The following is a 15,721-nucleotide window of genomic DNA, read 5'->3' as shown; positions in this document are numbered from 1 at the left end:
AGCCTAACTTCATAAACTAAGTCCTTCCTGAATCTCAATCATTTGGTATTCTGAGAGTTCACTCAGAAACTGAGCCTTTTCTCAGCAGAAGTTCATGGAGTTGCTAGAAAGTCAGCATATTTAGCTCACTCTTTTGGTCATCTTAGGGGGGGGTGGGGGGAGAGAAATAGGTTGTCTGGTCCTTGGGGCATCCCTCAGGTAGCCCTGAAGTCAGGCTGACACATCTCAGGCTGCAGTCCTGGGATTATTTTAAGCAGGTTTAACCACAGAAAAGAGCCCTGGTACCCAGCTGCACTCTCTTGCCCACACCCCTTCTAGCCCCTGGGTAAAGGATGTCCCACACTGGTATCTGGCCAAATCCATTCCCAGGACAGGTCAGACAGGTCAGGTCAGTTCAGCTCAGCTTGTGCCCTGGATCACCATATGGTTGCAAGGAGGGCTACTTTTTGCAGTTATCCTCATTGACCGTAATCTGGCATGACGATACAATGAAATCTCAAATTTTGGTTTCCTACTGCTAGGGCCTGCGCACAGTCTCTTTTTCATCACTTGCACTAGCACTCTACTTTTATTTCTCTCCCTCCCCCTGCTAGCCACACAATATGTAAACAAAATATACTGTATCCCCATTCTTCCCTGCTTAAGGAAATACTACATGCCTGTGCAGCATTAGAAAACAAAACTACAAAAGTTTATTTTAAATATGTATTGCAAGTACATGAACAATTCCCTTTTCACTATGGACTTTGTGAAGCGCAGAATTATTTCAAACTGCGAACATCCCCGTTAAACATCTCTGAGGAATACAGCTTTTGCTGAAACCTCACTTGAATTTCACCCACAAAAACCGGCAAGTTGTTTTAGCCTCACATCACTAAGGCTAATCCTCCACCTCAGCTCCCTGCTGTACAGAGACTCAAGAGACGCATGGAGAGGCGTGCTTCAGAATTGCTGCTCGAGAGTCCTCCTGACTGAACACATTGGCATCAGATGCCATACAAAAGCACGCACTCACACATCTATTGGTACTGGTATTTACTGAACTTCCTTCCCTGAAACAGGTCTCGCTTCATATTTTTCCCCTCCTTTTTCATTAGATCAGCTACAAACTTTGCTTTAGTCTGACTACAAATTCTGTTTTGACAACCAAATACATCTTCAGACACTCCCTATTTCACTTCAGTTATGTAAACATTCTCCAATCTAGCTCGCATGGTGTAACCACAGTAAGAAACTATTTCCTGCCACTCCAACTTGTTGAGATATTTTTAGCTGAAACTGAACACACATACCTGTGGCAGGTGAGGCACCAGTGAGAATGTGGGTGTGGAAAGACGTTTGCTTTTCTAGGGCTAAGGGTTTCCACAGCTTGTCATTCCAACTAAAGGGAGATGACCAACTCTGTCTAGGAGTCACTCCTCTTAAGGACGCTCTGCACCCTTTTTACAAGGAGAGGCTTTACTATTTCTCCTGTATTATTCTTGCAGCTGCACAGGAGACCGAGAATCTTTCATCCCATCAAGGGGGAAGACAGACCTCCACAGCTGTTGCAGCCATCCACGCAGAAGAGCATGGAGAGATGCTGAAGACTCCATTAGATCCCCCATACTAACTCTAAAAGAAATAACCCTGCCCCACCTTCCCCAGCAGTATAGCTGTCCTTCACATCACTTTACGAGGTTGACTCAGGACTGATTCACATGTGTATCACCCAAGTTATGTAGCTGGGAGCAGTGCTGACAGATTTTCCCATAGACGCAGAGCTTTAGAGGGGTTTATCTTCATTTGCTGATAGCAGGCCCAACCCTGTCTAGACTGTGAAATGTAAGGAAGCTCAAGCATCCAGAAGGCAGGAAAAGCAGTCAGGAACACTGCTGCTCTTTCGGGAACAAGTGTTCACATGTCCCCACCATACACTTGCTCGTTTTATTCCTCTTTCAACAGACATTTCCTCCTACCCCAGGGGAATGTCATCGAATAACCTTGCAGAATTAACATATTCTCGTTACTGAGTTTCCACCCCTGTCTCTCTGCATAAAGATGCAGATGTTCACAAAAGATACACATTGTCTTCCTGCATTATAAAGATGCTTTCAGTATTTAACATGTCCAAGGGATGTACCCTTACTCATCTGCCACTGCTCCTCCCTTCTTTAGCTTGCTTTGGAGGTATCAGACTTGAAGGTCAGCATTTGAGAGATTTAAGTAAACTACCACAAAAAAAAAAAAAAAGGGTCAAAAAGCTTACGACACTGGCACTCTTCTCACACCAGGGACTACATTTGTCCCTCATGTAGAAAACAGAGGCTATTTAAAGTAAATGCATATGTTGTACTCATTAAAAAAAAAAAAAGCAGCAGTTTTGTTAAAACATGTATTTTGCAAAATGTGTGGCCTGAAACAAAAACTGGTGTATGTGTGTATACATTATATTTGTCAACACTATGAAAGCAACCATTCTGCTGGTCTTGACTATTGCAGAAATTTTTGCTTTTCATTCGCATTAAAAAAGCACCAAACTTCTGAACATCCAATTTTTCATAGAGCAGAAAGTCCAGTACTACTACCAGTGAGTAGTTCTAATGGTCAATTTTCATGTTACATGATCAATATGCAGCTTCTCACCCTTCTGTGCCCACAAAGAAAAGTGGCCAATATAAAAGCTTATATTGCTGGGGGAACTAGCACTAAACTCCTGGTCTGATATGAAGAAAAATACGTTTCTCCCATTCTTGCAAAAATCTACTTATATGACACTAAATTCAGCATAAGATGTAGAGAAAACCGCCGGGGGGAATAAGTAGGACAACATATACTTGTTGTCTGTTTTTCTCTCAAGTTCCAGCCTGCAGGCTGCTTGACTATGTGAATACCACCCTCTTGCGTTAGTTTTCAGGTACTACAAGAAATCAGCAAAAAATAAACAAATGCCCGCCCCCCCCCCCCCCCCAAAAAAAAAAAAAAACACACACACACACACACAAGAAGCTCCCAAGCCCTGACCACTTTTTAACTTTGCCAATCACGCCAGATTCTGGATCCAATGCCAGATAGTGAATGGCCCAGTCGAGCTGGAACAGACTTACTCTGTTCTGGGCCACTCTTCAGCCGATACAGAAAGTACTGATGTCATGTTTGAACTGCTGAGAAGAGTGATCTAAGACGACAACTTTCTAGCAGAGCTGATAAACACTCAAAGTGAGAACAGCTCAGCGATAAGACAAGGAAAATGAGGTAGCTTGAAAATTAAGCAAAATATATTTGGAGTTCTCCATAGCACATGTCCTCCTCACTAAGGCAAGGACATCACAGCTGTGCTATGGAAACTGTTGCTTCTTTTAACTTTTTCCTCTCTTGCTTCTTCTGATACCAGATGCTCCAAGCAAGCTGGACAGTGAGACAGAAGCTGCAAACAATGGGAAAGCTGCACCCACACCGCATACACGCGTACTTCCCTTCAACACCTCTTTCGGAATGAGCTGGGCCAGACCACAGCTACTTCCGAACCCAGAGGGGATGGTATGGCATCTCTGAAAGGAAGACTGATCCAGTGGTACCACAACAGACCAGGCTCTGGTGAAGCAGAGAAGGGGAAATTGTTTTCCAGCTGGATCCCCCAATTTATGATATGCAGTTCTGGAAAAAAAAAATCCACTGGATAGGGCTTGGTAGACTTTTTTTCTTTTTCCAACCTCACAGAGCCATAAAAGGAAGGTTAAGTTTTGTCCAAACACAAGCTAGAAGGCTTTCCTTTTCTTCTTTTTCCCGCCTGCCACTCTATTCCTGATACCAATAGCTTCTTCTGTGTCGTCATCATCCCCATCCCGAGATCGCTTCTTCTCTCCCTGCTCTCGCAGCTCCTGCAATGCAAACAGGAGATTGACCAAGAGTTCTGCTAGACAAAGAAATCCAAACTGTAACTGTGAGTACAGGGACAAAAGCCACCACCCACCATTCGAGCAAATCTCTGGGCCTCAGCCACCCGCTCTGTCAACATCATGACCTCCTCCTCTTGCATGGGGAATGCTGGCAGCTTCTTGCCAATTAGGTGTTCAATGCGCTGGAACAGCTCTACATCATACCTGTGAAAAGACAAGACAAACACTAGCTTGAATCAGTCTTCCCAAGAACACTTCAGCTGTTTCTACCCACAGACATCGCCCCTCGTCTCCAGCCCATAGATAGCGTTAGTTTGTGCTGATGGTCTCAGAAACAACCCTATCTGCATCCAAAAGGTGCCATCCTTGGCAGGTATTTCACTGACTTAACTCATCTCCTTTCAGAATTATTTGGCAAAGACTTCCTTTAAAGTATTCATAAAAACTTATATATAAAGAAAACAGATTTCTGATGTAATCTGCACCATGCCTTGTAAAAATGTACATATAATACATAATCCAGTTATAAACAATTAATTCTGCTAGTTACATGCCTGCTTCTAGAATTTATCCTAGATCTTTCTCTCCTCTCCCTAGGCTTTGAATGCTCTCCCCTTTAAGTAAATCTACCTGCTGCCTGAAAATTTTCTTCTCATCTAGGATGACGATCAGATACAGTCTGCTCTGAAACACAGCAGGAAAAGATAAATCCACCATGTTCTAACACTTACTGTGTGACAAAGGTGATAGATTTGCCGGATCTTCCGGCTCGAGCTGTTCTCCCCACGCGATGAATGTAATCCTGAAAGCAATTTTCTTGGTAAGCAATGAGATATGCACATCAAACACAGAACAGAAGACAGCTCCTAGACAATCTGCCCATATTATTGTTTCCTCAGGGAAGAAAGAGAGCATGGAGAGAAAGCAGGGCCAAGATTAGATACTTGGAACTGTGTGCAATATCAGGATCTAAGAGGATGCTGGCTTGCAGAGGCATATCTTTTGGTTTTAACAATTCTCTGAATTCTCTCCTTCTAAACAAAAAAGATGCCACTTAACTGTTCAAAACTGCAGGACAGAAGTGATAGATGACTCTGCTAATGGAACTGTAACTTCCTTGGGAAGCCAGTATTTAAAACAGAAGCGGACCATCTCCATTTTCAGCCTCAGGATCTAGTACTCCTGGTCTTCCAGACATTCTCTGACAAGTAGATATAAAATTGGCATGCAGAGTGGAAGGGAGGATGAACGAGAGACGTTTGGAAGCTTTTGATCTATTGAACCTTCTATTTATACGGTTCTAGGCTGTTTTCCAGGTTTTATACTACATTATAAAAGTTAAGGCACTCTTCCCCCTCCATGCAATGTCTGTAGATATCACTTAAGTGCTATGAGAAAGAGGGAAGTGTTCTGTGACACAGTGAATCCAGAGGAAGGTGCACAAAAAAGCATGTCATTCATGCTGCTCTCCCTAATCATCATTTACCTTTTGTCCTTTCACTTTGCCAAAAAAAAATAGCTTCAGAAGAACAGCTACACTGTCTTCAGTTTACAACGCATAGTACCTTCAACCATTATAGGGAACAATAAGAAGCACTGAACTGTGCATCAATGGTGTGCTTTCTGAAGTAGGTTGAGAAACAGAATTGCATCCCTAAGATAATATTATACTTCCTGTAAGGAAAAAACTTAGTAACTCACTTCTTTCACTTTTCGTGATATGAAGGTGAAACAAAGTCATCTTTCTTGAGATAATCCTCATTGAGCATAAGGGGAGAAGCACTTTTTTTTTTTTTAAAAACAGCTTAAAATGCGAAGATAGAACCTGGGTTATGGGAAGAAAGATAACTATCTGAAACTAGTAATGAGTTAAACTATTCTGAAAATCTGGAAGTCTGTTAATACGATAAGATAAAATGCACGCTCCAAGCAAAAACACAGTGACATAGAATCCCCTTTATTCCCCGCACACACTTATGGGATCATCTCTACAATTCAGATCAGCCCACCCCACCAAACTGAAATATCAGCTCAATCTCAGAAGTTGAACCACATATTTTTATCTGCGAAAGTGTGAAGACCTCTAGTCAGCAGAACAGAGAAAAACAAAGTCTTTGTTCCTTTGGCAAGCTTCAAGGCTCAGTATTAATCTTCCTACTGACAGGAAGCCCTCAGTCGCCACACAGACCAACTCACCTTAGAGTGGGTAGGAATATCAAAGTTTATGACCACATCTACATGTGGGATGTCCAGACCTCTGCTTGCAACATCAGTAGCCAGCAGAATAGACCGCGCCTTTGCCTTGAACTTGTTTAGAGAACCCAAGCGTTTATTCTGGAAGAGAAGAGGACAAGAATCAAGGAGCCCTATTAAAAAAAGGAACGAGACAGTGTTCCATTCCGGTGCATATACTCTTGTTGAAATACTGTTACAGAAGAACCAAGGAGGGAGGGGGAAAAAAAAAAAATAAAAGAACCCTTAAAAACTCTTCACTTTCCTAATATCTCTAAAATACTACAGAAATTAGTGGCAGCGTTCACACTAGATTAACTTCTAGGGGCCAGTCCAGTTCACTAGTTGTGGAGTGGTCCTCCTGCTCCGCCTACTGACTCAGTATGGCATAGCCCATTTCCCAAGTGATACATCTCCTGTCTCATCCAGAAACGTGGAGTATGCCCATACCTGACTCATCTGCCCATGGAGAGGGATGGCAGTGAACCCCAGATTGCGGAGCAGTAGAGCAGTCCTCTGAGTATTGTTACATGTGCTGCAGAATATCATGAAGGAGTTCCCAGCCAGTTCATTCAGGATATACACCAGGTAGCTGTCCTGTAAAGAATTAGAAACAAAACAAAAAACAAAAATTAATAAAAATTAAAAAACACACACACACACACACACAAGACTATCATATATGTTACATTAAAGCAATGGAAAGTTAAGTCTAAGCTAGAAAAGATGATAGGATATTTGGCAGAGATGGAAATGACAAGACAATTAGAAATGGGAAAAAACAGAAGTGGCATTACCTTGAATCTAGAGGGGATGAAAATATAGTACTGCTGTAGTTTTTCAACTGTTTGATATTTAGAAGAAACAGCACATTTCACAGGATCCTTAAGAGCAGCACGTTGGAGTTTTTGTACCTGAGGAGATCCAAGTAAGTTAGTACTAGGTGGGCAGATCTTGTCACAAATCTGTTTCTAGATGTATCCCCAGCCTATACACTTGCTAGTATAGTCCAATGGAAGGAGAACTAAAGCAGAGTGCTCTGCTCTCACCTTCTTGGTCATGGTGGCAGAAAACAGGAACGTCTTCCTGTCTCGAGGAATTACTTTCAATAACTTATCCACCTGTAGAAAGAAAATGGAAAGGGAAATGCTGAGCACAATAACAATGAAGACATGAGCTCCCTACAAGTATGATAATCATCCAAATGATGGGTCCTGCATGTGTGCAATTTAGAGCTCACGTAGGAATGGTAGTCCCCAAAACTTCCACTCTTCTAAAGGGAAGATGGGGGCTGATACTGTGCTGAAACTTGGACTTCAAAAGTCAAACAGTGCTAATAGCAGGCAACTCCTGCAGGAAAGCACACCCTGTCAACACAGCTACTGTGTAACATGCTGTCAAGCACTCTGGAGAAACCAGAAGACTTCAGAGACAAAATGCCCTCTACAGGTCTTAGTGCTCTGCAGAACTCTCCTACATTCTCTTCCCACTACAGACTTTAGCGCAATTATTAGAACGTAGTCACAATTTGCTCTTAAGTTTTACAGGATGGCTCAATACAGCATTTACTTCATGACTGCATACACTGATTTTCAGAAGAATCATATGGTGTTCTAATAGTTTGCTTTAGCAAATTCCTACCTCTGTCTCAAAATCCATATTGAGGATCCGGTCAGCCTCATCCATCACTAGGTACTTCAGAGCGCGTAAATTGAAGCCTTTTGTGTTCTCCAGATGATCAATTAGACGGCCAGGGGTTGCTACCAACAACATCAGAGGCAACAAATTAAGAATGAAAGCAAAGGAAGAGATCCAGGCAGGCAAGAGTCATTTGTTACAGAAATGGGATTCTTTGCCCACGATGAGTAAAGGCAAATTGCTTTGGGGGAAGCACTCTTTTCATAAAATACTCTTGAAGTGTTCTTAAATTAAGCTAATGGAGTCAGGCTTTCTGAAGAAAATGGACTACGAGAAGTATAAGAAGGACAAGACCAGGATTTAAAATACGTGGAACAGAAAAACCACACCAAAGGCAGAGTAGCAGAAGTGTTTTGGAATGCGCCTGTAGCAGTGAAGTACTTCACTGATGTGTATTACCGAAACATTAACTAGATGAGTACTCAGATCAAAATAGAAATAGGTAAAGGAGGTACTCTCACTTCTCCTTCAGTTACACAAAAGCTTCTGGCATTCTGTTTTTGGACAACTACAACTCGATCACATACATTCCCCATATTCCCTGCATGTTGACTTACCAATTATAATATGTGGTTTCTTGGCTAAGGCCAGAGATTGAGACATCGTGTCAATTCCACCCACGATAACCGCTGCAGGACAAACAATACAGTGAATCTCTCAGTTTATCAGTTTAGCACAAGCTGACCCCTGTACCATAATGTGTTCCTTCCTACTCTTCCTACTCCTTGCCACCCACAACTACAATGAAAGCTACTTTTCTTAATGAGAACTTCCTTTATGTTTTGTCTTAGCATCCCTGACCTTTTCAGGTATCCTAAGCCATGTACTAGACATCCTTGCTATCTCAAACTATTTTATTGTCATGGTTAGAGAGCTGCAGGCAGAATCTAAGCTTTTATGCTTGTAGAGAATATCTGTAGAACCAATACAGAGAGTCTGAAGGAAATCATAAACCATACCACACTATGCAGCACAGCTTTATGCAATTTCACTGAACAAACACTTACTACTGTGAATTTATCATGTGCTTGAGAAAATTCTTTCCTACCTCGGTCTAACTGTAAGGAAAGACCACCACATATCACAAATACAGCTTCTCTCTCAAACTTGATACCTTGTCTTTCTCACGTTGCGTTTAACCTCCCACACAAATACTCTTCACCTTTTCCTTTGCACTCCAAGGCTGCTAAACCTCACCGGTGGGCAAAACTGCTCCAATAACACAAGGCTACTCACCACTGTGGACGCCAATGGAGGATCCAAGAGCTTCAAACTGCTCTGAAATTTGGAAGGCCAACTCCCTCGTTGGGGTGAGGACAAGAGCAAACAATCGCTGAGGTGTTTCCAACAGCGCTTGAAGAATTGGCAAAGCAAAGGCCCCTGTTTTTCCAGAACCCGTTTCTGCCAGTCCAATGATATCTCTGCCTACAAGGAGCAGCAAGGAGGGAGAAGACTTACAAATCAGCACTAAAGAAAGAGGCCTTCACAGCACCGTGCAAGAAAGCACAGGCGTTCCCTAAGGTTAGCAAGGCCAGCCTCTGCAATTACTCAACGAAAAAAGAAAAGATACACAATGGGTAAGGAGAACAAAGGACCAGAACAAAGAACTTCAGAAGATCTTTGCAGCATTTTTAAAGTGTGACTTCATTTGTGTAATAGTAATAACTACAGCCCCAATCCTCCAATACACAGGCTTTAGGTCCCAGAAAAGCTTTACTGGAATACAGCTTAAATCCACTGATTAACTTACAGCCTATTGCTCACATCCGGATAAGCATTCCTAGATCCGTTATTGTCAGTTTACCGGCTCACAAGGAAAAGGACTCCAGTGTTCAAGGGTTAGGTCATTCCACAAGACCACAGCACTGCCAAACTCCCACTCCACAAGCCACTATCTATTCTGTGCCATAGATTAAAATAATAACCTACAACAGTTTGCAGCCAGGAAAGGATTAGGACAGCAAGTCCCTGGCCCAAGAATAACACCAAATGACATATTTACAGGCAAGAAGGTATAATTCATCAGTAGGACCATTCTGACTCCCTAAATTCCTACAGCTAAGAAGAACATGTTGCCAATAAGCCTCAGATTGGGGAAACCTTCTCTGGAATGCAATTTTTTTTTTCTTTTTTAAAGAGACTCTTATGTATGGATTAAAAAAAGAGCCTGACAACAGTTAAGTAACAGGACAAAACAGACACTGAAAGTTTATTTCCATTTTAAAACAGTGCCATTATTCTGTATTTCTGCTCACACTTATGTATTTTTTTAAATATGCCAGAGGCAGAAACATTTACTGAATTTGTTTTTCTGGGTTTTTTTTCCCTCCCCCTTGTAATTTCAGGATATTTATAGAAAGCCACTGTAATTTGGTTGTTACTCACTCTAGAAATCTAATTTTAAAGAACTGACTGCTCACAGCAAAGCAGATCATACAAGCTATGTAACTAGTCAAAGCATCTCCAATTTCAGACACGCATTGTAGATCTTCACCAGAAGAGCTGCTATCCCAGATGTCCTTGGGTATTTCATGAAGAAAACGGACAGTGCTGACTAGCAGCTCAAATGATTAGTAACAATTCCATTTAACACAGCATACCAGAACTCCACAACAGAAGCGAGCGCACAATAACCCATGTACCCATCTGAAAATTTGAACTTGCAGGCAGTGTTATGGAGGAAATGGAATATTCTAAGTTCCATCTGGGAAGGATGCAAGGATGAACACAGAGACTATTTCTATATAGAAATCTGCAATGATGAAGAAGTGAGAATGCTCTCCCTGCCACTTAACCTACCACTCAGCAAAATTCATTCACATACAGCTCCTGGAGCACCCTCATATTTCAGAGGAGGGAAGCAAGCTGCTCACCTTGAAGAGCCACTGGAATAGCCTCAACTTGGATCTTTGTTGGCGTCTTCCATCCTAACTGGTCACAAGCTTCACACAGGACATCCGTCACTCCCTGAACATTAGTGAAAAGAGGAAAAGAAAACAGACATCAGCAAGGACCCCTGAATCAAATCACTGATTTAAATGATGTACTGCAGCAGAGTCAAATTGGTCTCCGACAAAGACAATGCCCAACAGACCCTCAGTGCGACTACACGAAAGCAAAGGCTGCTCATAGGGATCCCTCCCAATAACACTACAGATCTGCTCTAAACTGTCAGAGGTGACTACCATCAGTAAGAGACTGATCACATTTCTTTTTATTTGATATACGCAGCCTTGCACACGTACCCAGTTGCCTTCTTCCCCGGGTGGGGGGGACACGAGCACGGAAAAGGAAAACGCCAGGGGAAGATAAGGCGATTTAAAATAAACACAGAGGGCTGGAGCGCAGACCGGTGCAGCGATCCCACCTGAGCCCCCGGGACCTCCCGCCAGGGCCTCCGCCCCGGCTCGGCAACGCGCACGGGGCAAACCTGCGGAGGCGCACGCTGCCAGCCCGGGCCCGGCACGCGGGGCGGGGGTGCTCCTCGAGACGACAGAGGGAATAACCGGCACACAAGCGGCTCCAGCTCCGCCTCACCAAGTCCTTAAAGCTCCGCTGCTCCTGCTGCTCCTCCTCTGCCACCGGTTCTGGCCCCACCAGCCGCCCCTGCTCCTCTCCTGCCGCCATTTTGCACTGGCCCCACTAAGCCGACGCAGCCGCAGAGCACTCTGGGAATTGTCGTTCTCTTCCCCCGGGGGGGGGGGCTTGTGGGGTTTGTAGTCCTGGGGAACGAGCCAATCGGAGCCGGGGGGACGGGGACGGGGACGGGGACGGGGACGGGGGCGGGGACGGGGGCGGGGGGGCTGTGTCTCCGGGGCGACGGCGGCGCGTGGGGGCGGGCACGCGAGGCGCCGGCGGCGGTGGCCGTTAACAGCCGGGCTTCAGTCAGCCGCCAACGGCCGGGCTGTCGCCGCCACCGCCGGTGTTTCTAGGCTCTCGCTTTCTGGAGGCAGAGCCGCACTGCGGCATCGAAGTACTAGGCAAGGCGGTAGTGCTGCTGTGAGATAGAGGTGATCGTATGTGCTCGTGGTCAGGAGGCGTCTTCTCTGTACACGAAGTTCTTCAGAGTTCGGGCCTCTGGGAAGTGAGTTTAATGCTCGAGGTAACAAATGCTGTAATTAGCCCCTCCTGATGTAAAGGGGTCAAATTCGATGGGGAAGGCTGAATTTCCATGCCTGCAGAAACATCCTGATTCAGGAGGCTGCTATTAAGCAGCACATTTGAGGAGGCCTTTCTTCTAAATGCATATAAGGGATGTTTCCTTTAAAGTTAAATGGATTTAAGCTTCCACAAAGAGAGTTGGATTTATGTGAATAGTTTTATGCTTTGCTGAATCAAAAAGCATGGGTATGTTTTCACTGAATTGAGTAGAGATCTTCAGGGAAGGAGGAATTACAGAGTTATAACCACCTGTGCTGGGAATAAGAGAACAGTGAATTCACTAGGTAAAAACCGGTTTGCCTGGCATTATCCATAAATGGCTAAGCCTCTGACCTGCAACTCAGCACTGCTTAGGCTGTGTGCACAATATGTCGTTTTTTCATATGCATAAATTCTACAATTGTGAAGGGACGAGGCAAAATGAGCCAGCCAGGCACAACAGTACAAGCATATAAACAACACATTTTCTTCAAAAGTACTGCTATAAAAACTTTTGAAATACCAGTGTGGAAAAAGAGAGAAAAATCCAGAAATATCATTGTTCCATCCCCTTTTCCCATTCATGGTAATTTCCAGTGTGCAAATTTGAACATACCCCAATGCTGTAGCAACTCACATAAAATGATGGAATTAGGAGAGGGTAGCTTGGTGGCTACCCTTGGTGGCTGCTATTGTCTCCCAGGACACGAGCCTGCAGGTGCACAGTGATAGGTGAAAAAGGTGACAGACTTCATGCTGTTTGGGGGAGAGCAGCACCAAAATATCATTTCATGATTGCAGTTCCTGAAGTGACTGGTTTCTGGCTAGTTTGGGTGTAGCCTCTGTGATCTTCAGTCCTAATGCTGATTGCCTCAGGGCAACCTTGGAGTTAGGTGAACATCCTTTGCTTTAGGAAAAAGGATGCAAATGTATCAAAGAGCTTGTGCCTGGAAAAGACAGCGGTGCTGACTTCAAAACGGAACTTGTGACTGCATTTCTGACCAAACCTCCCTCTCTCTTGCCACTCGTGAGGCCCAGTTGGGTGTGCTCACAGTGGAAATGCTGACGTACCTGAGCATCTGTCACTGGGTTCCAAGTGTGCCATTTCCTCTACTCCCAGAACAATGAGGAAAGTGAGAGGAAATCCGAACAAACTCTCTGCATGACAGGGAAAGGAAAGGAAGCCTGGAACAATTCACAGGGCAGCAGTGGAAATAAAACTGCTGCGTCCCACTGTGTTCAGGAGCAATCATTAAAAAAAAAAGTGAGGATACTAGCTATAACCAGTTGTTTCAAAACTTAAAAAAAAAATTGAGCCATGAGCTTGCTATATATCAGCAGTGCTAAAGGTTAGGCCTGGCCAGTACTTAGACATGAACCCTTGTAAGGGTTTCTAGAATGCCTCAAGAAATGGAGTCAGAGATATAACAGGAAGTCAGTGCTTCTGCTTCTCTGTTGAACTCATTGCCCATATAATATGGTAGATGCTTGTTTGGGCGGTTAGATATAACCCCCCAATGCACTAATGGCTGTAGGAGGATGTTTTAGGTACAGGAAAGTTACAGCTGTTCTGGTGAAATTCCAGTTTGGGTAATTCCATTTTGTCAGTAGATATATTTGAGCGGAAGTTTCCTCCTGTCCTAAACTGCTGTGGAGAGCATTTGTGTGTGATAAAATAAGTACTGCTTCTGGATGGTGACTCCCGTTTTGTGCTTTTCAGAACAGGGCACTGCAGATTATACTGGACTTCAAATTTTTCACTCCAGAGCTTTTAGACTTTGCCTTTGACCAAATGCATTCCTATCCATACTGCATGTTACAAGCTCAGTATTCCTTAGAGGGAACAGAGGTGGGAGCATCCACAGCAGGTGAATTTTAGTGCAGGTATAATGCTAATGATTTTATAAGGGATGCATAATAAAACAAGATGGACAATGGGTATAGTAGGCACAGCTAATGGCAAATGGTCCTATCCACCCTTTGGGATGTCCAGAGAGAAGCTATTGTTGTAGATACCTTTTATTATACTTTTAAAGTACATTATGGGACTTTGTATTAAAACCATGATCTCATTCCTACTTCACCATTGAATCATTCCTCCCTGCAACAGTTTCAATAAAAGGGGAGTAAAAATGGCATCAGGAGGTGAGGCTTCAAAACTACCTGCCCAGGCTAATCATCAACCCCCTGCCCGCTGCTGCCCAGTTACCGAAGGAAGGGCTCAAACAACATGTCTACTGATTTGCGGTTTAAGTAACACAATTGCTAGTAAAAAAAAGCTGCTTAGCTAAGACACTTCCCCCAGGTGTTGCTTGTGACTCTAAAGGAGTCACAGTATTGTGACTAAGCCAATATTGGAATAGGTGCTACCCTGTCCCAGCCTGGGTCACTTGCTCCTAGTGCTTTCTTGGTACTGGCTCTGGTGCTCATCTGACCTAGCAGCAAGCTGTTTTAGGGAGCAAAAGTGATAGGAAATGAATCTTCTTGCACAATGTGGTAGAGACCTTCCCACAGGACTCCTGGAGGTGGCTCCTTGGGATATCCAGTGAGATCCACTGCTGGCTGTGAGGGAGGAGACAAGAAGGTGTGATTGGAGCAGGGTGAGGAGGATCAGACCACCTCCTTCCCTGGCTGCTAATTGCTAGATCAGTGTAACTGAGGTGTGAGGGTGCACACAAAGACTTACAGGATCACCTAGCTTAAAAATTGTCCAAGAGCCTTGAATAGGTCTGAAAGCAAACAAAACTCACATATCTCCTCTGACTTATGTAGTATAAAATATCTTCCAGCTTGAGGCCCCACTCTCCTGCTTGATCCTCCTGTTGTGTTCCTAGCAAACATATGTAGAGTAGGGCGTGAGTGAGACCTGACCAGGAGAGCAGGGTACCTTGGGTCTGATCACACTCCCACAGTACTGCTGCCCAACAACTCAAATCCAAGGAAGGGTTAAGCAGGGAAGGGCAGAACAGAAGCAGGACTTTTTGCCTATGTGGTTGAGAATGGAAGCAGAAGTATCTCTGATTTGTCCTCAGCTTTTGAAATGGTGTCTATGACTGCAATGCAGGACTGTGCTGAGCAGAGCAAACCAGCCCTTGTGAAGCACTGGATCAAATTCAGATCCTTCAGCCAGCCATTTTAGCCTATTCAGAGCTGTGTTGTTGTCCTGTGTTCCTGTTTGTTCCTGGCGTGGGGAAGCATAGGCAAGCACTGCATTGTCCAAAAACTGGGAAGGCGATAGGAGAAGTAGGTTATATAATTTTCTCTATGCTGACAAAAGCAGAGCCATCTCTGCAGTTAATTATTTGGGGTAAGATAAGTCCTATTGATGACAATACTGGAGTGGAGAAGCTGTAAGTGGTTTAGTAGAGTTAGCTGGTGATATGCTGGAACACTAGCAAAGATTTTGCATTGTGTCTGCATTTTTACACAGGGTTCAATTTGCACCCAAAAACACACTCGTGCTCTCACACATAAATACCTCACAGTGGTTGTTTTACATGTTGTCAGAGACCTGCCTTCCTAGTGTACATGGGCTCATATGCGTGACAGATTATGCTCTCACACAAACATAAATGCATACACTTGTACACAAATGCCAGCTCTGTGACATGGAGCTGATGACCTCACGTCTCATTCTCCACTTTTAAGCACTGGTACTGATTGTATGCTGCTCGTGCTTATTCCTCAGTTGCAGTGCCTGGAGCATGAAATTGAGTAGGGTCAGGCCGGGGGTAGGAATGTAGTCCTTTACATGCAGGTGTACAGGGAGACAG

General features: G+C 44.0%; 1 protein-coding gene across 1 annotated transcript; it reads right to left on the bottom strand.

Annotated features, from left to right (window-relative positions):
• Window positions 1-669: 669 nt before the first annotated feature.
• On the bottom strand, window positions 670-11,501 carry DDX47 (DEAD-box helicase 47). Its single transcript, XM_068939858.1, has 12 exons — window positions 11,346-11,501; window positions 10,682-10,775; window positions 9,045-9,233; window positions 8,366-8,437; window positions 7,752-7,870; window positions 7,160-7,231; window positions 6,908-7,024; window positions 6,561-6,707; window positions 6,075-6,212; window positions 4,610-4,680; window positions 3,953-4,082; window positions 670-3,860 (listed from the first exon to the last, which is right to left on the bottom strand). The coding sequence occupies exons 1-12, from the start codon at window positions 11,433-11,435 to the stop codon at window positions 3,738-3,740; spliced, it is 1,362 nt and encodes a 453-aa protein (XP_068795959.1). The 5' UTR covers window positions 11,436-11,501; the 3' UTR covers window positions 670-3,737.
• Window positions 11,502-15,721: the final 4,220 nt, after the last annotated feature.

Source organism: Struthio camelus, chromosome 1 (assembly GCF_040807025.1).
Source record: "Struthio camelus isolate bStrCam1 chromosome 1, bStrCam1.hap1, whole genome shotgun sequence".
Lineage (NCBI taxonomy): Eukaryota > Metazoa > Chordata > Aves > Struthioniformes > Struthionidae > Struthio > Struthio camelus.
Note: the sequence above shows the minus strand (reverse complement) of the source record. Positions and strands in the feature narration are given on the sequence as shown.

Excerpts from the sequence above, each read along its gene's own strand:
- DDX47 (XM_068939858.1), bottom strand. The coding sequence starts at position 11,435 with ATGGCGGCAGGAGAGGAGCAGGGGCGGCTGGTGGGGCCAGAACCGGTG. Across the intron at positions 7,871-8,365 it reads GAAACCACATATTATAATTG|CAACCCCTGGCCGTCTAATT; the intron begins GTAAGTCAACAT and ends TGTTGTTGGTAG. Across the intron at positions 6,213-6,560 it reads TCCATGGGCAGATGAGTCAG|AATAAACGCTTGGGTTCTCT; the intron begins GTATGGGCATAC and ends CTTCTCTTCCAG.